The following is a 27,583-nucleotide window of genomic DNA, read 5'->3' as shown; positions in this document are numbered from 1 at the left end:
CATTATCATACGTCCAGTATCCTGCAACACAGTAGTTTTCTACTAAGCAAATGAAAACATTCTAAAGGACGAAAAATGTTTAAATGATTTCCATAGCATTAGAGAATATCATAGATACAAAATGAAACTTAGAAATCAATAGCCCCATCCCTTCATTCTACGTGCAAAGAAACTAAACTTCAGAAGGGTCAAGTTATTTGTGCAAGGTTATATGGTGAGTTGGTTGGCAAATGGGGACATACCCAAGTAATCTGAATCCAGTCAAGTTCTCTTTCCATAATGCTACGTGGCAGTGAAAGAAGAGCCAAAGAAAGAGAAATACACTAAAGGAAAGAACTTTTCAAATATAATTTTGGCTTTTTAGAAGCATTTCACATCACATACCTTCTTCTCTTTCCACATAACTTTACCAACCAGCAGTTGACATCCTTGGTAAGAGAAATGAATGAAGATGCACATTCCTCCTAGCTGCCAACCCATTCAAGTTGCAGTTACTCATAAATGTTATGGTAATTTAAATTCCAGGTGTGTATGTAAGGAGATGATAAGGGGACATTTTGGACTGAATTTCTCCTGCCTTACTATATTCCCAGAATTACTCTGCAGAGTGAAATAACCGATGTCTGATAAGACTTGAATTACTTTTAAATATTTTATCACATTTGTTGCATTCATATTCTCTATTGCCAGTATGAATTTTTACGTGCTCTACGAGGACTGAACTCCGACTAAAGGTTGCTCCACAAAAGTCACATTCGTAGGGTTTCTCTCCAGTGTGAACTCTGTAATGTTCATTAAGAGATGAACTCTGACTGAAGGTTTTCTCGCATTCGCTACATTTGTAAGGTTTCACACCAGTATGAATTCTCAGATGACGACTGAGGAGGGAATGAGTAGGAAAGGCTTTCTCACACTCGGTACATTTGTAGGGTTTTTCTCCTGAATGAAGTCTTTGATGATAAATGACAGATGTAAAATGGCTAAAAGTCATTCCACAATCCTTACACAAATACGGCTTCTCTCCAGTGTGAATTCTCTGATGTCGAGTAAGGCAAGAATTCTGTCTAAAGGATTTTCCACAGTCTTCACATGTATAGGGTTTCTCTCCAGTGTGAATTCTCTGATGTTTGGAAAGGGAAGAGCTATGACTGAAGGACTTCCCACAATCGTTACATTTATAGGGTTTTTCTCCAGTATGAGTTCGCTGATGTTGAGCAAGAGAAGAACTTTCACTAAAGGGTCTCCCACAGTCTTTACATATGAAGGGTTTTTCTCCAGTATGAATTCGCTGATGTTTAATGAGGTGAGTGCTCAGGCTGAAACTTTTTCCACAATCATCACACTTGAAGGGCTTTTCTCTATTGCGACGTCGTCGTTTGAGCGATGAACTATCACCGAAAACTTCTTCACATTCACTACACATAAAGGATTTCTCTCCAGTGTGCTTTCTATGTTTGGTGAGTGAGGCATTACAGCTAAAGGTTTTCCCACATTTACTACATTTATGAGTTTTTTTTCCGGTCTCAGGTCCCTCATCTTTATTTAAGGTTGTATCTTGCTGAAACTTCTTCTGACATTTTTCACACATCATCTTTTCTCTCTCAGTACGGGATAAGCTTTTGGCAAAGGACACCCCACATTTACTGCACTTGGCCTTATCTCCCAAATGTATTTTCTGACGTTTGTGATGTTCACTAAGAGATGAAGAATGACTTAGGCTCTTCCCACCTTCTCCGCCTTTCTGTGACTTCTCTGAAGAATGTTCTTTACGGTTCAGAACAAGATCGGAATGAAAACTGAAGGGTTTCTTGGATTCATTATACCTCCGCGACTTCTTCCTTAAGTAGGCTCTCACATGTTTCATCAAGTCAGAAGTTCGTTTAAAGTGCTTTGCACCAGGGCTCCTTTCTGAGTCAAAGTCTTCACCTTTACTGCCTCGCTGATGAGCTTTCTTATGTGTTCCTTTTGAATGTCGTTTGCCATGACCCTCATCAGATCTGCCATAACGCTTCCTTAATTCTGCAGTCAAGCCACAACCATCATCCTTGAAGCATCTTTCTATTATTTCCTCTGAAGTTGATCCTTCAATAAGCACATCGTGCTTTTGAACAGACGGCTCCAACTCACCCCTAGGCTCACTCTCTAAAAGAGATCACAATAGAATATTTCTGTTTGCAATAAAGAAAGCTACTGTATTTGGGACTAAAATAGGAACATAGACAGTAATGATAAGGAATCTGGCTTGGATAATTCTCAAATGGAGGTTTATAAAACAGGAAGCAGAAAGGCAGTTCAGCAAAGCAAGATGAAAACAAGGGTTAGGACAAATAGGAAGATGAAAAGGTGGTGTGACATAGTTAGAGATGCAAATTCTTACCCTTATTTTGAATTTTTCTAACAGGCTTAAACCTATCCTCCCTACATCCAAACTTCTCTCTTTTCAAACAATGATAACACAAACATTTGTTGCCTACTTACCAAGTACCAGGTGCCATGCTGAACACTTTATCTGTATTATTTTACTTAATCTTCACAACCCCCGAGTGAAGTAGGTCCTACTCATATCCCCATTTAATGAGTGTGACAACTGGTTACATAAAGCATAAGCAGCTTGCAGAAGGTCACATATATTATAAGTGGTAAAGCTAAAAATTTCAGTCTGACATCAAGATTCATGCTTTTGATCCCTAAACCGTAGACTCCTCAAAGCAGACAAACAGCACTAATTTTATAGAAAATGTTGATCACATCACAGATAAGCAGTATCACATATGCTAGACTCTTTAAAGGTTACAGCAACTTGGCCTTATCAACTTTAGGATGCTCTAATCAGGCATCCATTTCCTGTCCCTCACACACTACAGCACTTTCAATCCTATTCTTTTGGCCTTAAAACTTCCTACTACCTAGAAGTTGGGCTTAGTGGCACACACCTGCAATCTCAAGAGCTAGAGGGCTGAGGCAGGAGGATTGCAAGTTCAAGCCTTGACAACTTGATGAGATCCTGTCTCAAAACAAAAATTTTAAAAAGGGCTGGAAAGGTAGGTCAGTGGTACAGCACTCCCAGATTCAACCCCTCATACTAATAAAATAAAATTAAATGTATGTGGTCTAAGCAGGGCATGGTGGGGCCCACCTATAATCCCAGTAGCTCAGGAGCCTGAGGCAGGAAGATCATGAGTTGAAAGCCAGCCTCAGCAAAAGCAAGGGACTAAGCAACTCAGTGAAACGCTGTCTCTAAATAAAATACACAATAGGGCTGGGGATTTGGGTCAGTGGTCAAGTGCCCCTGAGTTCAATCCCCAGTACCAAAAAAAAAAAAAAAAAAAGATTATGGTCTAGGAGATGAAATAGTATGAGAAAGATTACTGTTTTGGGGGGTTGGGGCTATAGCTCAGTGGCAGAGTGCTTGCCTTGCATGTGTGAGGCACTGGGTTCAATCCTCAGCACCACATAAAAATAAACAAATAAAATGAAGGTATGCTGTCCATCTATAACTACAAAAAAAATTTTTTTTAAAAAAGGATTACTGGTTTTCTTAAAATAAATGAAAGTATTGATATGTATGATTTTTAAACATTTTTTAATGAAAAATTAGTAAATTTTAGGAAGATACAGGGAATGATAAAGGAAAAACTTTCTCACAACTACTCTTCAGTTCAAGATTCTTCCTTCCCAATCTTTCCCCCTTCCCCGCCTCATTCATAGAGGTTAAACTTACATCATGCTGTAATAGCTCTCTGGCTTCTTCCAGCTCCCTTCCCATTTGTTTTCATTGGAATTTTCCAAAATAAATCTCTTGCATGGGAAATCACCCTTGGCATCTACATCTCAAAGGACCAAAACCAACAGTCTCTCAAACTAAAAAGAACATTCCAAAAGGGGCAGGGCTCTTCCACATCCTTATGTTTTAGCATATAGGCTGCCCAACATTACAAAGGCTCTTCCCAACTGACTTGGTGAGCAACTGCATTCAAGGTTCTTACCTACCTTTCACCAACTCACCAGGTCTGGAGTCTTTTGAGATTTCTTTGGCCAGCACCCTTGGCAATTCAATCCACTTTAGCTGGGAAATCACATCTAACTGGGAAACTGAAGAGCCTGCTCATAGAGAAAAGAATGGTAAATGACTGCTCATGCATACAACAAAGATGTCCCAACATTCAAACTTAAGCCTCTGGTTCTCTAGGAAAGATGAAATGAAATAGACATCAATATTAGAATTCAAGGAGAAAATGGGGGAAGGGAGAGCACTGATAACCAAATGATGCTGTGCCGCAGTCTGGCTGGGCACAAATAACAGGGGGGTCACGAGCCACTTGTAGATTCAAGCAGGAATGAACTTTATTTTCTCACCCACGCGAACTCCACCCACAAGAACTGTGCAGCAGGAGCCCCCCTTCTGGCAAATGCCAGGCACCATCTTGACCTGGCCGTGGCTCTCAACACCCGAGCCACCCTTTTTCCTCGGATCTGGAGGCTCCTGCGCATGGATTGGACAGGTCACTGGGCCGCTTCTCCCTGCAGAAAGGGACCCGAAAGGGAACGCCCGATAGCAGCGCCACCGGACTGGATGCACATGCCACGCTGGCAGTGGGGGGGGGACATGCGGAGCGGGTTCTGCGCGAGACCGCAGCTGGCCGGACAGCCGCCCCTTGTGCCTGGTGGTCCCTATCAAAGTCAGTCCATGTTGGCGTCTGGAGAAAGTTCAGAATGGCCCAGGAGCGCAGCCAGGGGGACGCCCTTCTAACCCTCCTGCTTTCGCCCTCCGAAGGCGCCCTGCCTTCTGCGCAGTGTTTGGAACCCCTGCGGCTCTCAACAATGCTGCACACTTCCCACTGAATGAAGCAAAGACCTTTTGGAGGTAATTTTGCAGAAAAGTACAGTTTTCTGATCCATTTTTAGGATTAGTCATTTTAATCCCTGAGTGCTCAGTCAAAACAAAGTTAAAATATTTACATGAGTACAGTATTTATCTTTCTATAACAGGGGACAAAAAGATACCCAGCTTAGATGCTAGATCATAAAGAGGATGTCATTACCCAGAAATTCTAGGTTCCTTAAGTTCTCCAGTAGCACGTCCTTATATAGCTCCTTCTGAGAGGGCTCCAGCTTCTTCCATTCTCCTCTGGAAAAATTCACAGTCACATCCTTGAATGTTATGGTTTCCTAAAACACCAAACATAGTCATTTTGCATTGTATTATTTCCAGACAGACCCTAAGGATGCAGAGAAGTGGTTAGCATATAAATAAATGATTTTGACAGTATTCAAGTTTTTAAAAATTTCAAAGTAACTATGGAGTAGCTATTATGTGATTAATACAAGTGACAAAGAACAGGGTATTTCATAACCCTGCCTCTCCCATCCAGTCTCTGTTGTCAATGCTGTATAAGAATTCTCTATTGGTCAAGTTAATTCTAACATATTGATTCCTACGAGTAAAAGGAAAATTATGAGTGAAGGGTATGATTTACATTACCAAACCCCAAATATGCAGAATTAATATAAGCTAACTACAGGTAGTAATTAAATACATAATATCATTAGCAATTATATTCCAAATTTTAACTTCCAGTTATATGCAGTAACTATTTTCTATATCCTCTTACAGAATCTGTATTCAATCTGTACTTGCACTTGTAATAGCTCCACATTTATAAACAAGTAGACTGACTCTTTAAATTCACTTTCTGTAGCATCCTCCGCATGACTTTTTGAGACGCAGTATAACAGAGTGTCTGCCTATTATTGCATTAGCTTCCTGCTGATGTAATACCATGTAACCAATTACCATGGCTTTGGTTGCTTTGAACAACAGAAATGTATTCTCTCACAAAGCTGGAACCAGAAATCAGAGCTCACTGTGTTGGTAGAACTGCACTCTCTTGAGAGGATCTGGGGGGAGAACTTGTTCCTTGTTTCTTCTAGCTTTTGGTGATGTCAGCTTTCCTTGGCTTGTGGCACTATCCATTGAAATCACCTCCCTCTTTTATATCATCATCTCTTCCTAGTACACTCACTCTCTCTCAAACTCTATTGGGGGAACTTACAGTGCATTCAGAGCCTACTCATATAATCAAGGATAGACATTTTAAAACCCTTAATTTAATCACACCTGCAAAGATCTTCCTCCAAAGGAAGAAACATTCACAAGTTGCAGGAATTGGAAAAAAGACATAGTTTTTGGAGTAATCACTGGCCTGCTACAGCACTGTTAATTCATTCTTGTGAATAAAATCCCCCACCACTCAGTATGGTGGTCTGACTCGGAAGACTGAGGCATGAAGATCACAAGTTCAAAGCCAGCCTCAGTAACTTAGCAAGGCCCTAAGCAACTTAGCAAGACTGTTTTAAAATAAAAAGGACTGGGGATGTGGCTCAGTGGTTAAGCCCCTGTGGGTTCAATACCCAGTACTAAAAAAAAAAAAAAAAAAAGGTATTTTTTCCCCTAACTGGTGATTACTGTTTTATAGGAAACTTATTGATTTGTAACCAACTATTTTCCCAGATATTACTACAAGTTTCAGTACTTTTTCAGTTGCTTTTGTTGAGGTTTTGAAAATAGACAATGTCTTCGAATACACATTTGCCTCTTTAATACCAATGCTTGCTGCATTGGCTAGAGTGTTCAGAAAACACTGGTTAATGGCAATGATGTCTTTTCTTTTCGGTAATGGGGACTGAATCCAGTGTTTTGTGCATGCTAAGCAACATCCCTAGCCTTTTTTTTTTTTTTTTTTTAATTTTGAGACAAGATCTCCCTAAGTTGCTAAGGTTGGTTTTGAACTTGTGATCCTCCTACCTTAAGACTCCTGAATTAGTTTTTGAGAATTAGTTTTTGAGACAGCATCTTGATAAGTTGTCAAGGCTAACCTTGAATTTGTGATCCTCCTGCCTCAGCTTCATGAGTAGCTGGGATTACAGGATGTACCACTGCACTCAGCAGCAATTCCTTATCTTTTATTGATATTGTGAAGATTCCAACACTACTCAGCTGGAGATCCTCTTGATCATATAAAGGAAATACAGCTCTATTTCCACCTGACTAATTTTCTACAGGATTAACTGTTGAATGTTAGTAAATGTTTTTGTTTTTGTTTTGAAATATTTGTTTTTTAGTTGTAGTTAGACACAATACCTTTTTTTAATTATGTATTTATTTATTTTTATATGGCTCAGGGCCTTGCACATGCTAGGTGCGCGCTCTACCATTGAGCCATAATCCCAGTCCCAAATGTTTTTGTTTATTCCAACTTGTAACACAATCTGTGAACTCAAATAAAATGTGAAAAATAAACTTTAAGGTCCTTGTTTCAATTTTTTTTTTTTTTTTTTTTTTGGCCTGAATTATCTTTACCACTAAAGAGTCCAGTTCAGTATTCACTTAAGAATGAAAACCAGGGAAAGGAAACTTACACATGATTCAGTATTTGAAAGAACTGCAACCATTTTATCTTCTTCTGAATTTTCCTCTTGGCAAAGAGAAGAATCTTGAGCAACTGGATCTAAGAAGGGGGAAAAACACCTGGTCTTTCTAGTGGATTCTTCAGACTAAACATTTTTTTGTATTCCCTAGGGTGGGGGGATGATGGGGGGGGGATACAAGTCTGTTTCTCCTACTATACAACCCAGACTCCTCTGTGATCCCAGATGTGTGTGTCTGGGAGGAGGGTCCCCCACACAAACTACACAATTCTGCCATGCATACTCCAGTGGACATTAGCTCAGTGTCCTTTAATCCAATTCAATCTGACACTATCTACCCGGAGAGAGCACCAGATTCCACAGGTTGAGGACTCAGTCCCACAACACTGTCCCCCATTTCAGATGCTAGCTTTAGCCTCTGGAAATTCTGACCAATAGTTATAAATCAGATTTCCCACAACCATCTCCTTGTTAGAATGGCTCACAGGGCTCAGGGAAATACTTTTATTTTTACCCGTTTACTACTTACGATATTACAAAGGATATAAATGAAATAAATGAACAGCCAGAGAGAAGAGCTGCTTAGGATAAAGCACTAAGAAAAGGCTCATGGTCTCTGAAAGGAGCTAAAGGCCTGGATGTGCCCAAATTTCTATGCCCCTAGGAATGCCCACATATTCAGCTTGCTAGAGGCTTAGAACCCAGTCCTTTTGGGTTTTTCAGGAGGCTACATCATACCAGCATGATAAAATCACCAGTTGCGGGCAGAATGGCTCAATCTTCAGCAACTCTCCAGGAGGCCCCAAGTTCCAACCCTCCCGCTCCAGAACAAGTTGGTTCCCATGGCAACCAGCCTCCCAGGGTGATGGCTAATTAGGGATTTTCCAAAAATCACTTCCTTGACAAACTCAGATGTGACTGAAAGGTGTTTGTTATAAATAACAAAAAGACTGCATTTTACCTTGGGAGCTCTGCAGTTGTTTGGGGAACAAGTTTCAGGAATCCAGGAGAAAAGGATAAATACTTTAACAAAAGATACTTACTGTGCCAGTCACTTAGGAAATGACAAGGTTATAGGAACTGTGAGCCAGGGACTGTGGATGAAAACTCATAAATATATCTCAAAATATTACTCTTGGTTTCAATTCTTTCAGGAAAAAAGGCATGAAATTTTTCCCATTCTTTAAACAAAGAATAGTGAGAGACAGGTTCTTACAGTACCCCATAAGAACCCAGGCTTTCTTCCCTATCTTAACCCCAAATCCTTTCAATTCCTAATTTCACAAAAACTGGTTTCCTTTATTGCACAAACCCTCAGCTTCAAAATATTTAATTTACACAATAATGAGTCTTTGAATAGTTTTAAATTAAAAGATGTATTAAGGTAAAGGGCATTTTCCTTTTTTCTTATTAATGTGTTTACTTTCTAGTCTGAGCACAAGGCATTGCTCCAGGGTCACCCAAAGCTGTTTGTTTACTGAGGGAAGGCATCGGCTGGTCCCAAGAACTGACTCCATCTTTGGGAAACCCAGCAGATTCCTGCAGACTGAAATGAGGAAACTAAACTCACAGGAACTAAATGTCTGAAATTGACTTCAGGTGCCTTTTTCACATTTAAAGTATTTTTTCAAATCACGTTTCTTGTGAAAAGATTTTTTCTGGCAGCTTTACCAACTAGACAATTAGAAAAAAATTAAGAATTAGAATTATGTAATCAAAATCAAAAGAGGGTTGTAATTTAAGAAAATTGTTCTTCTTCACAGGATGCCAGCAGTCAATTCTTTGTTTCCAGAAGCCTCTACACAGAAGCCCTAATTTGGAGAAGTGCCATGCTACAGTGACAGAATTTATTCCACCATGAGTTCTAGAATACATAAGGAAACAATGTTTACCACCATAGACTTAATTTGTTGTTACATGGATAACTGATGTGTTCAAAATGGGGGTTTCCTGACTTCTCTCTGATTTGTCTGTTATTGCAACATAGTGTTTTTCCAAAATTAGGGCTTCTAAGGGGAGGACACTGCAGGAAGAATTGATTGCCCACATTCTCTAAGGTACAAAAGTTTCCTGATGTTAATCTCTCATCTTTGATTACATGGTTCTAATTCTTTTTGCTTCCTTTGAGGAGTTTATTTTCATAACTTGAAATCCCCCCCACTTTCTTCCTCCATCTATAAATCTCACCTTCCTTTTCTTCAAGTATCTCACCATCCTTCTCTTCAAGTGTTTGGGTCAAATCTTCTATCAGGGCCACCATCTCCTCACTATTCTCAGGATGTTGTGACTTTACCCAAATCCTGATCTCCCCAGGCAAAATGGCCAGAAACTGCTCAAATACTAAGAGCTCTAAAATCTGTTCTTTTGTGTGAATGTCAGGTCTCAGCCACTGAAGGCAGAGCTCCCAGAGTTGATTCAGGGATTTCCTGGGTCCAGCCTCTTCTGAGTAACAAAACCACCTGAACTTCTGTCTGAAAGACTCTGGGTCAGCAGTGTTTCCTTTTGAGATAGCTTTTTGGTCCTCAGGAGTTTCTGCTCCTGGGACTTTGTTGTGTTCACTTGAGGCCACCGTCACAGGACCTGGGGAGATGGCTGTCATCTTGTTCAGGGTGACTACAGCTTGCACTGTGAATCACAAGCAGGAATCCGGTCCCTTTAGACTATTGAAGTATCAGCACAGTCCACCAACAGGCACTATACACAGCAAAACATCAAGGACTCCAGGGATCCAGTTTACAGTCTTGCAGAAACTGCCAAGAAGAAACATAAGACATGGAAAAAAATGAAATAAATTGTTGTTAATCCTGAACACATTGGTTTGGTTCAAATACATATAGTCATACATATAACCTCAGAGGCCTAGAACAGCCCTACCCAAGTATTCTATTAAAAGAACAATTTCCTTTATAGGTCAAATGCTCAGGAGTTACTTAAGAATAATTAAAGATATCCTCCCAGGAAGCAGCAAATTCAGACTTCATAATACTCCTCATAAACAAAATTTATCAGAAAAGGTTCCCTAATCCAAGGGGATGATGTCACAAATCTACTTAACTACTCCTGCCATCTCTTAGTAGACAGCCACCAGTTGCCCAACTCAGAAGTCTGATCTCATATTTGACTACCAACTCTCTCTTCCTCCTTACTCTTCACATCCATTAATAACCAAGTTCTGGCAACTTTATTTGCTAAGACCCTTTCCATTCTATTGCACTGAAACTGCCTAAGAACAGGTTTCTTCAATCTAGTCTCACACCATGGCCAAGGGATTTTTTCTAACACACAAAAGTTGATCCTGTCACTCCCCTGTTTGTACTTCCTTACTGGCCAGCTGTTTCAGATAAAGTTCAATGCACTGGCCAGCCGTCTCAGATATAATTTCAATGCAGAGGGGTGTGCACAACCATCAAGAAACATGCCTGGCTGACTTCATCTCTCCAGCTCTAGCTAGCAGATTGACAGTGCAGCCATAAAGAAATATCCCCCCATTCCCAGTCTATACTCTCCTATTCTTTGCACGATGGCTATTCCCTCTCCTTGGACTGCTGCCTCCTTCAAGGCTCCTACCAAACTTTAATTCTTTCTTTAAAAACTGACTCCTTTCACCTCCTGTCACCTCTTGTGTGAAACTCTCTTTGATCCCCAAATGCACACAGCCTGCTGTGTTGCATGCATTCATTCATTCTACAAGTGACTGAGCATCTACAATGAGCTGGGAATGAGCATTGTGAGGACTAGTCAGGCGGGGGACCCACTCTCCCAAGGGTTCAGAAAATAACAACACAACCTAAGATGAACCACTGCGGGGCAACGGAGAAGATGGGCGTCTCTTACTGCAATTATTATACAAATAATAATCTTGCGTACCCAATACTTGTACTCATTTCCGAGGACCGAACGCAGCACGCATAATGTCACTTATTCCTTTGCTAAATACTAGGCGCCCACTTATCTACCACTGGCGCCCTGCAGGGCACCTGGGACTAACACACTCTCGACTCCGTCTCCCTGGAGTTACAATAGAGGCTCAGTGAAAATGTGACGCAGGCAAAGATTCTCAACCAGGGGGAAGAAAGGGAGAGACGATTTTGTCCCAAAAGGGTCATTTGGCAATACCTGAAAACATTTTTAGTGATCTGGACCGGAGAGGAAGGATGCTTTAACTGGTATCTAGGGGCTAAAGCCAGGGATGCTGGCAAAACGGACACACACCCACACACACACACCCAAGGAATTATCCCGCCCAAAATACAAGACTGCCGAAGTTTCGAACCCCTGGGCGCAGGGAGGGATGGAGAGAAGCGGGTGGCTCTGTCCTGCAGGACAGCGCCCGATTCCCGCGGCAGGAGCAGCAGCCGCAGTGCACAGCCAGGTCCGCTGGCTGCTCTCGTCCCCACCCTGCCCCCAGGTGCGCGCTCGGAGCCGGCCACTCGTCGCAGTTCCCAGACTAGGGATCCAGGACAACCAGTACCTGCACCAGCATCCGCAGCCAGCTCCAACGCCACCGCAATGAGCTTCCAGAAGCTCGTCCCGCAGCGGCTGCGCGCGCAAGCCCGCGGCAGCCACTGCGCCTGCGCGGCGGTTCTGAACTACGATTCCCGGAGTGCGTTTGTTCCACTTTGCAAAAGTCCTGCTCCTTCCATAGGCTCCCACCTGCCCTGTTGCGCATGGTTAGTGGGAAGCGGGTGGGGGGCTTAGCTGCAGAATTATTGCTGCGCCAGAGGCTTGGAGGCCTAGAACCCTCTCAGGTTTTCAAATCTATGCGGCTCTGTCTCCTTGGCAACCTCGAATCTTCCCTCACCTTCCTTGGTAACCACCATTCCCTGAGATCCAATGTGAAAAAAAAGAAAAAAAAATTACTGCAGAAGTGTATTACGGATTCACTTGATACATCGGTAAACTAAATTAAATGTTAATCTGACTTCTACACCTGCCATCATTGATCCAAAACAAAACACCATCATGCCTTGCCTGGATTATTGTTGTGATAGCTTATTGATTTGACATTTCTTGTCCATTCTCTCCTCACCACGGTCAGGCAGATGTTTCAAAAACATCAAACGAATGATGTTCCTCCTTTGCTTAAACCACTGCAAAGGCTTCCCATTTCACTCAAAGAAAAAAACCCCTAGTCTTTACAATGGCCTACAAGACCTGAGGCCGTCTGGCCACTCATAACCTGTTTGACCACTTCCCCCACTTTCCTGCACATGGACCACCCTCCAACTTCTACCTACTGATCTCAGTGAGCTGTGCCACCACTGCAGTTAGTGAAATTGGAGTTCCACCCCACTCCTATTTCCCCTTCTAACATACCATGATTTTCTTCTTAATTACTTATTGTCTATCTTCTACACCAGAATATTAATTCCACAAGGATAAGGATTTTTATCTGGCTTGTTCCATGTTTTATTTCCAGGCCTGGAACAGAACTTGGCACATAGTAGGTACTCAATAAATCATTTGTTGAATAGATGGCTGGGCTTTGCATGAACAAATTTCAGAAGGATTGCTTGGAGGGTTCTCATAACTAGATGATTCTTGGAGGGACAGAGTCGGGAAAGAAAGTATTCCAGATTGAGGGAGCAGAGCAAATCTTCAAGGCACACTTTAAACCATCAGAGCAGGCTCAACTAAATGAGCTACTGTGTTTATCTCACAGACAGCAAGGTGATGGAGGAAATAGGGTTGCCCTTCAGTCAAGAAGAGGCTGACTGGCTGACTGGTTACAACCCGGCTCTGGTTCATTGAGATGCTTTTGCTTTCCTGGCCTGAGGAGGCCTCCTAGCAGCTGCCCTGCTGAGGTACTTTCAGCCCCAGTACTGTGATGTACAGCCCTCAAGAGTTCCCCCCTACTCATTTTTCCCCCTGCAGACATAAATCTCATTATGGAGAGTACAAAGCTTTTTTTCTTTTTCTTTCTTTTTTTTTTTTTTAAATAAAGATAGAGTGAGTGAGAGAGAGAGAATTTTTTTTAATATTTATTTTTTAGTTTTTGGCAGACACAACATCTTTGTTTGTATGTGGTGCTGAGGATCGAACTCGGGCCGCACGCACGCCAGGCCAGCGCGATACCCGTTGAGCCATATCCCCAGCCCAGTACAAAGCTTTATAAAGGGATAAAACTTGAATTTCATGGAGTATGATTTTGTGTATGAACCATATTTTAAAATATTGAGTTTTCAGAAAGAAAGGTAAATTCTGGTACATTCTGAATATACAGTAATTCTGTTGGTAATGTATTGTTAGGCAGTCATGATAACAAAAAGCTGTCTTTTGATAAATTGATTCATCTATAAATTACAACATGACTGATATCCTATCTGAATTGTTCTTAAATGAAGATCAGTTTATTTAAATTTTTAAATGAAATATAGAAAGTGTGTGCTGTGGAAATTTTATGGCTAAGTTTATGGAGAAAATACCATCAGTTGACCAGGTATAATAAAGAGATATGCAGAGTTAGGAAGAAAGACAACAGGAAACTGCAGGAAGTAGAAACAAAGTATAGATAATGTTTAGCAAATGTAGAAGAGTTAACATTCCCAGCATGTCAAGCCACCATCACAACAAAAGAATTTGACATCATCATTGTGATCCGCTTAACAAAAACCAGCACTTGCAAGCTGCTCAGGCTGAACTGGAACACTAGATCGTGAGCACATAAACGTTCTCATTCAAGCTGCGTGTGTCTGCATGCTGATTTGAAATACTAAACCTCAGCATTTCTAGAGAATTTTCCAAAAATGGACACTTGGGAAAATATCTCCTGTGTTCTGACATAGCATCATCCTTTGGTTCCCAGTTACTTAGCTTCCCACCACAGGCAAAGCATGCTACCCTACATCCAAGTCCTATGCAGTAAAAGCCAGCTGTCACCAATTCCAATGGCAACAAAAATGTTGACAGCCACGCATTGTAAGTAAGAAATCTGGCTTCTTCAGTACTCATTGGGTAACTGTAGGGGTTAGTTATCAAAGGAGAGAGGTCTTCAACAGCTCTAGAATTAAGAGGATTTGGTGAAAGGCTGGAATAATAATCATGGAATGAGCCACTATGTTCCAAACTAGGAGATAATGAATGTTCAAAACTGTTTTCTCATTGGAGAGGTATTCTTAGGGGTGGATCGTAGACTAGCTGAAACCAGATTCTGAATAAAGCTATAGCTAGAATATAGCTGTTTACACTTTTCAATAGGATTGTCTCCTTGTTTCCAGTTATCCAGCGTCAGGCCACAATAGAAGCATCTGACTTTGTCATTCACACCAGTTTAATAAAAACCAGCAGGAGCAAGACTCCCTTCTGAAACAGGAACACTGATGGGGAAAGTTGAATATATAGACATTCTGTAGAGCCACATGAAAAGTCATACTTCATTTGTCCAATTTGACAGGATTGTGCTATCTTCGATTATACTTTTTTTTTTTTTTATGCAAGGGATCTTGGATAACTCTTTGGAGGCAGTTTTGTGCATGAGTAGGTAGCAGTACTTTTTGATGGCTAAAACTTTTGTTACTGCTGTTTACCGGTGATGAGTCCTTGCTTCCCTGAATGCTGAAGTATAACACCAAAGAAGCACGCCGAGGCAAGTGTAGAGTGGAAAATAGAAGGCTTTATTAAAGGATAGCAGAAAAGACTTCTCCCCAGAGGAAGAAGGGGACCCAAAAGGCGGAATCCGTGGAAGGGCAAGGTCTTCCCTTTTTTATAGCTAAGGTCTTCTTTTAGTCTTCCCATATTCATGTCCTTTGTCTCCCTTTATCCTGCAGTGATAGAATCCAGGTAGGAAGGCCAAAAGGTGGGAGATAGTGGGCTAAAGGATTAACCTGGGCAGGAAGGGTCTGGGGTGGTTTTTGATTAGCACCTACCTGTTTGCTGGGAGCTACTTCATTAACAGTTCCTTAAGATGGGTTCTTTTCCCCAGGTGCTGCTCTGGTTTCTTGGACTCCATTCTTGATAATGGTCTCCATTTTATCTAACTATACTAACTACCTATCTTTAAATCTGGCTTCACTTTCACATAAAATTTCTCTTGTCACTTTTTTATCACAAAAAGAAATCAAAAATTCCTTAATTTCGTTGAACCACCACACCCTCTTTACTAGATTTATGTTTGAGTTTAAACTCAGGTGGGATGAATATCTCTTCTAAATTACCAAGATACCTTTGAGTACTTTGGGATTATATTAACACTTTTAAGTAACTCACATGCTATTTGCTCACAGTTTGGTATAATAACTGACTTAAAGGTCTGAAAAAAAGTTTATGTACTTCTAAAAGTTTCAAAACTTCTTTATTTTTCAAAGAAGTTTATTTATTTATTTATTTATTTTTGGTACCAGGGATTGAACTCAGGGGCACTTGACCACTGACACATCCCCAGCCTTATTTTGTATTTTATTTAGAGACAGGGTCTCACTGAGTTGCTTAGAGCCTCACTTTTGCTAAGGCTGGCTTTGAACCTGCGATCCCCCTGCCTCAGCCTCCCGAGCCACTGGGAATTTCAGGTGTATGCCACCATGCCCGGCTATTCTCAAAATTCAAAGCAACTATAGAATGCTGAAATTATGCCTTTAATTTGTTTTTGGTTACAAGCTATGAAGCCTAGATATCAGGACAATTACTGATTATACCACTAAAGTAAAGTTAAATGTAGGCTTTTTTCCCTTTAACAAGCACTTTACCATGACATCCAAAATAATCCCACTTTATTCTAGCAAATAAGAGTAATTAAAATCTTCAAAGGGTTACATTATTTAAAGGTTAATTGCACCCAGCTTATCACAGTTTATTGACTTAAGTGGATTATATTAGCTTCAGCTAACAATTTTTTGGGGAAGTCAACACTCAAAGCTTTTTTGTGCCCTATGCCTATTATTTCAAAAAAGATAGTATTATATATTTAATCTCAGTCCATTTAGTTGTAAGAGAAGATTTGTGAAATAAATCAGTGTATAAGTATGAACACAGGAAGAATTAAAGGAGTAGTGTCAATGCTTCTTATGGGTCATTTCAGGAGTTACTGGATTTAGTATTCTTTATGAAAGCTTTCAATACTAAATTACAATGTAGTTTAAAAGAACTGTAAATTACTAACACTGGAATTCATCAGAGTTGTTGCCAAATTCTTTGGTGCTTTTTCACTTGTTTTGTAAAGTAAGGATTTTTCTATTACTGATAAACGAATATTTTCCCTAATTTGTGAGAAACAATAAAATGTGTTAAAAGGAATGTTAAAAAGAAGAAGCAGCAGCAGCAGCAGTGACTATCCCTATCCCAAGTGTGAATGGTTATTATCTTCCCCAGGGGTGGCTGAAGGTGGAATGTCAGAAGTTAAAGACCATCAGATGAAATGTCAACTGTTTTAACTGGGAAAGTTACAGACACTTGAACTAATGGTTCTCAAATGTTAGTGTATCTTAGAATCTCAAGGTGTTCTCTACTTGAAAACAGCTTTTTGGAACCCTCCAGCCCTCTGCCCGCCAATCTGTTGCAGGTGATCCTCTGGCCACACTCTGAGAAACACTGTAACTTGTGGAAATATTCTGTTACCTAAATGACATTCCACACAGGAACAAATTACCTGGAATGACATCTTCGGAGAACTGTAGCCAAACTATAACTTCTGTTTAAAAGCAACTGTCATGGTAAAGAATGATGGATTGTGCATCAGTAAAGAAAGAGAAAACTGCAAATCAATTGCTTGCCTTATAAGCAGTCTGGTGGAATCTTCAATCCAGGATTAGCATACTTAGGGATAATTGTGTAGGCTGTGTGTTTAGTTTTTTAACTGTTCTAGCTTTAGTATGAAGAATAATTGGAAAGATATAACATTAAAGGTTAAAAAAACACTGATTTTGTTAGATTATTGCAATAAACCAAGTAGGCAATGGTGATATGATATAAAGATAGTTTAAATGATAATGGAAGACATTATCATTGTCATAGTATTATCAAGAGATAGTAGTTGTTAGAGTTGCTCACGCCTGTAATCCCAGTGGATCGGAAGGCTGAAACAGGAGGATTGCAAGTTCAAAGCTAGCCTCAGCAACTTAGTGAGACCCTGTTTCAAAATAAAATATTTTGAAAAGGGATGGGAATATGGCTCAGTAGTTAATGAGTTCAATCCCCGGTACCAAAAAATATTAATATTAGAATTTGGAGATTTATTGTAACCATTCATGAATAGGAACAAGGAAAAGCTAAAAAATAATACATTATGTGGTAGATTACATTTTGTAAAGACAATCACACCAAGACAGGTGCAGTGGCACATGCCTATAATCCTAGCAGCTCAGCAGACTGAGGCAGGAAGATTGCAAGTTCAAAGCCAGCCTCAGCAACTTATGGAGGCCCTAAGCAACTTAGTGAGACCCTGTCTCAAAATTAAAAAAAAAATAGAAGTGCTGGGGATGTGGCTTAGTGGTTAAGTGTCCCTGGGTTCAATCAGTGATACAAAAAAAAAAAAAAAAAATGGCCACACCAATTTATATCTCCTACCTCATAGAGTATTCCTACAATGTAATGTTGATATCCTTTTTTGAGAGGAGGTATCAATTTCCTTCCCCTTGAAACTAGGTTGACCTTTATAACTACCTGAGTCAATAGAATGCAGTGGTAGTGGGCTGGGGCATGGTTAAGTGGCAGTGTACTTGCCTAGCATGTGTGAGGCCCTGGGTTTGATCCCTAGCACTACAAAAGAAAGAAAGGGAGGGAGAATTCAGTGGAGGTGGTTCAGCCTTATGTCTAAAACTGGATACATCCATGTATAAGCAGCATCCCAGAATTCCTACTTATCTTCCCTTTTAGTCACCTAAAATAGGGTACAACTATTCTGACTTGTAACAGTGGTATAATTTTTTTTATACCCTTGAATCTAATTACAACTAGAGTCAGTGTATACTCTGTGCGTACAGTTTCTTACATTCAACATAATGCCTGTTTTTTCAATTTTTTAAAATATCATTTTTTAGTTATTCATAGGCACAATATCTTTATTTTGTTTATTTATTTTTAAGTGGTGCTGAGGATCGAACCCAGTGCCTCACAGGTAGGAGGCAAGCACTCTGCCACTGAGCCACAATTCCAGCCCTGTTTTTTCAATATTTTTTAATGTTGTTGTAAATCATTTTTTGTTTCTGCATAGTGTTTTCCTATGACCTGTTATTTATATTAGTTTCCTGTTTTCTTGGCCCTTAGCTCAGAATCTGTTCCTCCAGGTGGAGAGAAAGTACATATGCATATTTGGGTGTGTGAAGGAGAATTTCCTGCCTTCCTTCTAGAATCACTGTGCTTTAAAGAAACTGAGCAGTCAGGTCCTTACCGTATTCCCCACCTCCTATTTTGCAAAAAAAAAAAAGTACAGGGAAGAGGTTTTGCCAAAGTGGTAAACTGACAACTGACCAACTCTGTGCTTCTGCTTTTAGCAGAAGAGAGCACATTTACACCCCCCCCACCCCCCCCACCCCCCCCCCCCCCCCCCCCGTTTCTATAGGGAAGAGAGCAGGCTAGGACTCCACCCAGGAGTCCAGGGTAGGAGTTGCAAATTCAGCGTTGCCATTCTTGTTTAAATGCTAAAGTCTGTCCAATAGAAATAATGCAAATGAAAGAGAGGCACTCCTGATTGGATCCCTGGCTTCTCCCATCTCAGGCAGCTTTTGAGATATCTCCTTGGGATCTTCTGAGTCTGGAGGCTTCTAAGGACACCAAGTTCTTCCTCACTTGCCTGGCTTAGCTGGAACTGCAAGTATCTTCGAGCCAATTAGAGGCCATGAGTTCCTCTCTGGGAGAGCTGACCATCTTTGGAAAAGAAAAAACAAAAAGTCCTCCTGCACAGCTGTGCAGAGAGCCACAGGGGGTGTTATGCAACCAGAAAGAAAGAAGAGAAATAGCAAGGCAGCTAGGAAGGGATTGTAAGAACCCTCTGGAGAGAAAAGAGGAGAGAATACGGAACAAAGGAACTTTTTGTAAAGACTCTGAGACACTAGGAGGAAGCACAGTTAGAGGGATTGGCCTCGAAAAGTCAGAGGCAAGGTCCTCTGTTCATTGTCACAGAAGAGAAGAGACAAGGAAGAGTCTAGATGCAAGAAGAGATGAAACTGATACTGTCTGTGGGTGACGAAGCTTGATAAGAGTAGATTACATTTGAGATAGCTTCTGGGGCAATGTGAACTGATTGGAAAAAAAAAAAAGGTTTTCCCACTCTGTTAAGGGCACATTTGAGGGAAGTGCCACCAATGTATGTCACATCTACTTATGCATTGATTAGTTTTTCTCAAGTATTACAAAGTAGTTCCAAAATAGGCATGGAGAGGAGGATTTTTGGATTGAGCCAGGAGTTGGGGTTTTGTAGGGTGAATTTGACAGGAGGACAATCGACATTTGAGGACATGAGCAAAATGTGTTTAAAATGATGACTGTTGGAATCCAGTTTTGATAAGGAAGATGAATTAAGTATAGCTAATATAAAAGAAGAGAGTAGAGAGATCAAAGGATAAGAGAAGTTAAAACTTAATAACCAATGTGGTTACAAAGTTAAACATATACTTACTGTATGACCCAGCAGTCTCACTCCTAGTGTAATTTATTCATGATATATATAAACACCCACAAAAAAACCACATGAAATATTTGTGTCTGTTTTATTAATAATTGCAAAAACTAAAAATATTCCAAATGTTAGCACTGGGAACAGACAAATTGTCTTACATTCATACAATGATAAACTATATATAGCTGTATTGTGTGGGTTTTTTTGTTTTTGTTTTGGTACCAGGGTTTAAACACAGGAGCTCTCTCTCTTTTTTTTTTTTTTAAGAGACAGAGAGAGAGAACTTTTTAATATTTATTTTTTAGTTTTCGGTGGACACAGCATCTTTATTTTATTTTTATGTGGTGCTGAGGATCGAACCCAGCGCCCCGCATATGCCAGGCGAGCACACTACCGCTTGAGCCACATCCCCAGCCCCAAAGGAGCTCTTAATCCTGAGCCATATCTCCAGCCCTTTTATTTTTTATTTTGAGATAGGGGGCTAGCTGAGGCTGGCTTTGAACTTGCAATCCTCCTGCCTCACCCTCCTGAGTTGCTGGGATTACAGGTGTGCAAAACACCATACCTGGCTGTATTATCTTTTTTAAAAGGGGGAGACAGTAAGACACCATGTCCCTGAATGTCCCCTTTTTGTTCCCCAAAACCTAGCCAAGCCTAGTGCAGTGGCACATGCCTGTGATCACAATTATTTGGGAGGTTGAGCAGGAGAATAACATGTTAGAGACCAGCTTTAGCAATTCAGCAAGATCCTGTTTCAAAATAAAAAAAAATTTAAAAAATAATAATAATAATAGTAAAAAGGACTAAGGATGTAGCTCGGTGGTAAAGCATCTGTGGATTCAATCTCACAAAGATTGATACAATCTTCAATACACACAAAGAAAGGGAGGAGAAAAACAACCTAACCAATTTAAGGGAACAGTGAATGTCCAGATACATATTAACATGAAGGACACTAGATTTCTCTTATGCATGCTGGGAACTAGGGCAAGTTAGTGTTATTTATAGAAAGCTACTTTCTTGCATGTTTGCAGGGATGATTGTTCCTTGGGATGCTGGTCATACAAGCAAACTAAGCAAGCTAATGCTGATGATGTCACTACTTCTGCAGCCTAACATAAAAAAAAAACCTCTCTCTTTGTGACAAGTGACAGAGAACTGTGGAAAGGATACATGCCATTCGTCCAGCTGGCTGCCACTGGCCAAAATGCTATGTCAGGGGGCACTGCATGGCAAAGCCTCGTGCAGGATGGAGGTGCTCTCTGTTCAGCCTATTGCCACTGGACCTTCTCCATAAGCATTTCTCAGTGAAGTTTAATTTCTCATAAGCCAACTCCAGGAGTTTTCTTTGGTCTCTTGGCATCCTATCCCAATGCCCTGGCACAACTGGGCTGTGGATGTGACAGGGACTGAATCTCAAAAGCAGAATGCTAAGTGAGAGAAGCCAGCCCCAAAAAGGTGATTCCCATGTGATTCCATTATTATGACATTCTAAAAAGACAGAGATATAGAGACAGAAATGTTTCTATAGGAGTCACTGACTGGGAGAGGGAAGTGCTTGAGGGAACTCTTTTTGGGTAATGGAGATGCTTTACAGTTTGATTGTATTGGTGGTTGTATGATTATATTTACCTGTCACATTGCATGCTGCACACATTTGTCAAATAGAATTGTACACTATGAATGTGATCACAGGTGAGGTATACCTCAATGGGAATGAAAGCATATTGCTATGGTTTCGATGTAGTTCATCCCTCAAAGATTCAAGTGCTGGAAACTTGGTCCCCGGTGAGGCATGAGGCAGGGTGGGAGGCAGTGGCTAGTGGAGGGTGGGGATTAGGTCACTGCAGGCACTGCCTTCAGAAGAAAGAATGCTGGTCTCGTGGAATGAGTTAATTCCCAAGATTGTGGGTCATTAGAAAGTGAAGCCCCATCCCACACATGTGCCCCCATCTGAAAGTTGTCATTTCCTTTTCTGTTTCTCCACCACGTTATGACACAGCCCAGCGAACTTCATTAGAGGCTGAACAGATGACGCTGCCAGATCTTAGAATTTCAGCATCCAGAATTGTGATTCAAACAAATCTCTTTTAAGTACCCAGATATTTTATTAGAGCGATAGAAAACAAATCCACATATTTTCACACATAGACTTGTATATAACTATTCACAGCATTATTTGTAACATTTAAAGCCTGGAATTATCTCTGAAGTCTAGAAACTGGGAAATGCCTAAACGATAGTGGTACATCACACAAAGGAACACTACTCAGCAAAGAAAAGGAATGCCCCATTAATACATGCCACAACATGGGCAAAATCTCAAAGTGTGACAGAGCCCCTGTGAATTAAAAGCCCAAATCTCCCCAATGTCCTTAAAAAATTGTATTTCTAAAAATGAGTGTCCTCCTACTGAGAATGTAAACTGAGGGAATGGCCCCAAAGCCTGGGAAGGAGCCAGCAAGTGTTGAAAAACTGGAATCATAATATATTTTCTGGGGATGAGGTTGTAGCTCAGAGGTAGAGCGCTTGCCTAGCACATGTGAGGCACTGGGTTCAATCCTCAGCACCACATAAATATAAATAAATAAAATAAAGGTATTATATCCATCTACAACTAAAAATATTTTTAAAAATATATTTTCTGGCTAGCACAGCCATTGCTAAATCTACATATGCATATTTCTTGCATTTTTGTCTTAGAGTACCTCTCTTATAAAAGAGGCCCCTGGGTCCCCCAAAGATGGAGATTTGAGACAGAAAAAAACCTCTACTATTTTATCAGATTTTAAATAAGTCCGTTTTTCCCTCACCAACCTCTATCCTCCAAGATTTGGTTGAGCAGCAAGTAGCAGAATTTTACATTCCAATAACAGAAGAAGTAAAAAATGATGGGTATTTGAGCAGGTACTTGTACTCCCAGTTACTTGAGAGGCTGAGGCAGAAAGATCTCTAGATCCCAGGAGTTCAAAGCAAGACTGGGAAACACAGTGCGACCTCCATCTCAAAATATATATATTTTTTTTATTTAAAAATATGCACTATGGCTAGGTGTGGTGGTGCATACCTAAAATCAGTGGCTTGGGAGACTGAGGTAGGAGGCTCAGGAGTTCAAAGCCAGCCTCAGCAACTTAGTGAGGACCTAAGCAACTTAGCGAGACTTGTCTCAAATTAAAATATAAAAAGGGCTGGGGATGTTTGTCAATGGTTAAATGCTCCTGGGTTCAAACCCTGGTACCAAAAACAAGACAAAACAAAACAAAAAAACACAGGTGTTGGGGCTGGGGTTGTGGCTCAGCGGTAGAGTGCTCACCTAAGCACATGCGAGGCACTGGGTTCGATCCTCAGCGCCACATAAAAATAAACAAATAAAATAAAGGTATTGTGCCCAACTATAACTAAAAAAATTTTGGAAAAAAAAAGTACAGGGTGTTATTCCATTTATTAAACACTTGAGAAAATATAGGCTGTGGGTGTCAATCAGTGGTAGAGTGCATGTTTAGTGTGCATGAAGACCTGGGTTCAACTCCCAGCAGCAACAAAAACAAAAAGCATCAAAAATGTATTCTGAGAAAATAGAAATTAATCTATAGTGACAAAAAGCAGACCAGTGATTTCCTGTGAAGAGAGGAGACATGAAGGTACAGAAGGAAGAAAGTTTTGGAGATGACAGGTATGTTCATTATATTTTTGTGTGATGGTTTCCTAGGTATACACACATGTGGAAACTCATCAGATTGTACTCTTTAATCATGCAGTTTATTGTGCATCAATTAAACCTAGTTAGAGCTTAAGAATTTTGTACCTCAATGAACCTGACTTTAGAATAATAATAATAAATTATTGGAATAACTAAGTAGAAGTTAGAATGGCAGGTTGATGGGTAGGGTAAAAGATGGGAAGGTGGAGGCCAACTCTAGGGTGAACCATTAGGAGCAGATCACAGCAATGGAGTGAAATTTAAGAGGAGTGTAGAAGAAACTTTCAAGGAAAAGAGAATCCACAGTATGGGATGGCTTCACGCGGATATGGACATCCAAGATGCTCAGGACTTAGGATGGAGCGGAAGAATTCAGCTGAGGGGAATATCAGTGAGAAGCAGAGATGTGATTCAGCAGTTTATACTGGGGAGGGCTGCCTAGGGAAAAACATTATCAGACAAGGAAGGAAGTGAGAGCAGTGTTCAAAGAAAAACGTTAGGCAAATTAACAGAATTTATTTGAGCAAAGAACAATTTGTGAATTGGGCAACACTCAGAACAAGAAGTTCAAAGAACTCCACAATGTGGGAGCAGTATTTATGGTCCAAAAATTGAAGTGAGTTACAGAAACAGCTTCATGGGGATAGCTCTGCATTTGTCTTCTCTGGGCATGATCTGATCAGGTGGCAACCTGTGATCAGGTGGCAACCTGTGATCGGCTGGCTCTTTACTGCTGTGATTGGCTGAGACTCAGCTTATGGTACAAAAGTATACTTCTTAGTTAGGGTGTTGGCTTGTTTATGGACCAAGGTGGGTTGTGATTACTTAGGTAGGGACTCTAGGTATGCGAATAGCCTCAGGCAGAATTTAGTTTAACAACAGCAGGTTCTATGACACTGTGAGCTTGTTGGGGAGTTTGGAACTACTAAACAGGTTCCTTATTTTCAAGGGCAGTTGTAAGAGGTTGTCATGGCCTGGAAGGAATGCACACAAGCATGGAGTGTATAGTACCTGAATAGAAATATCACAGCTCATTTTGTGAGGTCAGAGTCCTGAGGATGATAAGAGAGAGAAAGGTAGTTCTTAGCCTGGGGCAAATTCAATCTGAGTTCCCAGTCACATTCCTCTGGGAGGTAATAGCAATAGTGTTGTTGGGCATGGGGGTGTAGCTCAGTGGGAGAGTACTTGTCTAGAACCTGCTTGTGCAAGGCCCTGAATTCCATCCCCAGCACCACAAAAAAAGAGAAGGAGAAAGAGAAGAAAAATAGTATTGTTTGCATAGATATTAGTCCCACCCAGTTCCAAAGCTGATCTGGGCAGAGGCTCAGTGCCTCTCTCTGGGTTGGCTTTGGAATTAATTCTTTGAGGCCCTGGACTCCCAGGAAACATTGCTGGGAGCTCTTGCTGCCCCTGCTTTCCGTGAGTGTCCTTGGCTGCCACATGGTCTAGGAATCATTTCCCATGCTCCAGTTAGATGCAAGTCTTCCCCTAAAGGCTTCTGGTTGAGCCCTAATCATGTGGGGTCAAGACACAAGGGCAGGCTTCAATGAAGCCACATGATTTTCTAAGGGGGTTGACCTTACCTAGTCACAACTGAGTCCATGCTGGCTTAGAAATGTCCACCTTTGCTTGACCTCAGCTGGGTGTGTTCCAATGTACTTTATAACTTGGCTTTTGCCTTTACTGATAATCTCTCTCTTTCTCTCTCTCTCTTTTTTTAATCCCTGTTCTTATTCTAAGGCACCTCCACCACTTTTTGAAAGTAAGTTGGTTGAAGGGGGAAATAATAAATATTGTTATCTATTATGATAATAAACACTAAATGTTTTATTATGATATGTTTATGATAGTAATAAATACTTTATAATTATCATAATAATGATTATTACGTATTATTCTTTTGTTTATGTCAGCAGACACAGATCTTTTGGATTCCTCAGAATAAAGCATCTCCAAAATATGTTTTTATCTCTATAACCTTGATGCATTGCTGTGCTACTGAAGTCTACTTATGTATTAAATTGAGGTAATAGGGTAAACAAATGCCATATGGATTTCCCTATAAGTTTACCTTTTTATGACTTAATTATGTCCAGGACTCTACCTCATTGACTATTTTTAATGGCTACTTGTCAGTATGTATTGGTCACCTAGCCAAATCAATAAAGAGGGAAACAAATGTAACCTACTTATAATGGTCTAGATCTTAAACAGCCCAGAAGTCACCTACTAAAAGCTTGATCACCAGCATGTGGCAATGTTTAGAAGCGGCAGAAACTTTAGGAAGTGGTGCCTCCTAGGAGGAACTTAGGTTGCTGGCTGTGCCCCTGAAGGAGGTATTGGGACGCCAGCCCCATCCTCTTTCTTTAGCTTCCCAACCTTCAAGAGGCAAGCAGCCTTCTTTGGCATATGCTCCCCACCATGATGTCCTGCCTTACCACAGGCCCAAAGGCCACAGGTCCGAGTAGCCATGGACTGAAACCTCGGAAACCATGAACATAAATAAACCTTTCCAAGTTGAAGTTCCTTGCTCAGTTTTGTCACAGCGACAGAAAGCTGACCCATTAGTAATTAAATGATTTCATGATAATTCCTTGGAAGTAAGTCTTCTAATTGCAAGTGTTGAGTGTGTTGGTAAACAAACTTTTGATTTTTGAAATAAAATGTTCGTAATTTTGAAAATTCCGATCCTGCAGAAGAGTAAAAAGAATAGTACAAGGAATACTCAAATATCTTACACCCGATTTTGCCAGTTTATAACATTTTTTAACATTTGCTCTCTCTTACACATGCATTCATACATTTTGTTTTTGTTTTGTTTGAATCAGTTAAAAGTAAATTGTTGACGCAATTATATTTAACCCCTAAGCATTTGAGCTTGTATTGTCTGGGAAATTCTTTTTCCTACATAATGAAATTGTCATTATCACAACTATGACATTTTAAATGGATATAATATTACCATACATTATAACCTCATTTAAATTTCTTCAGTTTTCCCAAAAAGGTCTTTACAGAGGTTTTTTTCACTATCCTCTGCTGAGCCAATATTTAGTCAAAGGTTTGGTTGTCATACCTAACATCCCCCAATAGACAACTTTTACTTATTTATTTTTTTAAATATTTTATTTTTTAGTTGTAGTTGGATACAATATCTTTGTATTATTTATTTATTTAGTTTTATGTGATGCTGAGAATCAAACCAGGGTCTCCCAAGTGCTAGAAGAACACTCTACTCTGAGCCACAACCCCAGCTCGACAACTTTTTTTTTTTTTTTTTAAGTTTTATGACACTGACATTTTACTTATTTATTCCTCATTAATTTGTTCATTTAGCAGTATGGGGATTAGACTCAGGAGTGTTCTACCATTGATCTACATCAGCTCTTTTTATATTTTGAGACAGGGTCTTGCAAAGTTAAGAAGGTTGTCCTCAAACTTGTGATCCTCCTGCCCCAGCCTCCCAAGTAGCTGGGATGACAGGTGTGTACCACTGTGCCCAGCTGACACTGACATTTTAAAGAGTCAACCTAATGGTCTTGTGGAATGTCCTATAAATTGATTTACCTGATTGTCTCCTTATGATTAGATTCAGGTTAGATACTTTGCAAAGAATACTACCCAGATGGTGTCATATACTTCCCATGGTATCACATCAGGAGACATATAATATCAGCTTATCCCATATGATAGATACTAAATTAGTCATTTGGCTAAGGTAATGTCTTGCCCCTTTATAAATAATAAATAATCTGGAGGTGATATTTTGAGGCTATTTGAATATCCTATTTCTCAGTTATGTTTCACCCAGTTGTAGTTGTCTTTGGTTTCTTTCTTTGAACCAATTTGAAAATTTCAAAATAGTAATTTTTCAATTTCTACCATTCCTTCTAAATGTATTATCTGGC

General features: G+C 40.3%; 1 protein-coding gene and 1 pseudogene across 1 annotated transcript; both read right to left on the bottom strand.

The window, feature by feature from the left end:
- Positions 1-595: 595 nt before the first annotated feature.
- Znf483 (zinc finger protein 483) lies at positions 596-12,097 on the bottom strand. Its single transcript, XM_071600403.1, has 7 exons — positions 11,900-12,097; positions 10,166-10,178; positions 9,640-10,053; positions 7,420-7,508; positions 5,043-5,169; positions 3,991-4,101; positions 596-2,142 (listed from the first exon to the last, which is right to left on the bottom strand). The coding sequence occupies exons 1-7, from the start codon at positions 12,095-12,097 to the stop codon at positions 596-598; spliced, it is 2,499 nt and encodes an 832-aa protein (XP_071456504.1).
- Positions 12,098-13,964: 1,867 nt separating this feature from the next.
- On the bottom strand, positions 13,965-14,902 carry LOC114098777 (baculoviral IAP repeat-containing protein 2 pseudogene; annotated as a pseudogene).
- Between the last annotated feature and the right edge of the window lie 12,681 nt (positions 14,903-27,583).

This window comes from Marmota flaviventris, chromosome 13 (assembly GCF_047511675.1).
Source record: "Marmota flaviventris isolate mMarFla1 chromosome 13, mMarFla1.hap1, whole genome shotgun sequence".
NCBI classification, from domain to species: domain Eukaryota; kingdom Metazoa; phylum Chordata; class Mammalia; order Rodentia; family Sciuridae; genus Marmota; species Marmota flaviventris.
The sequence above is the reverse complement of the archived record's forward strand: the minus strand, read 5'-3'. Positions and strand labels throughout refer to the sequence as shown.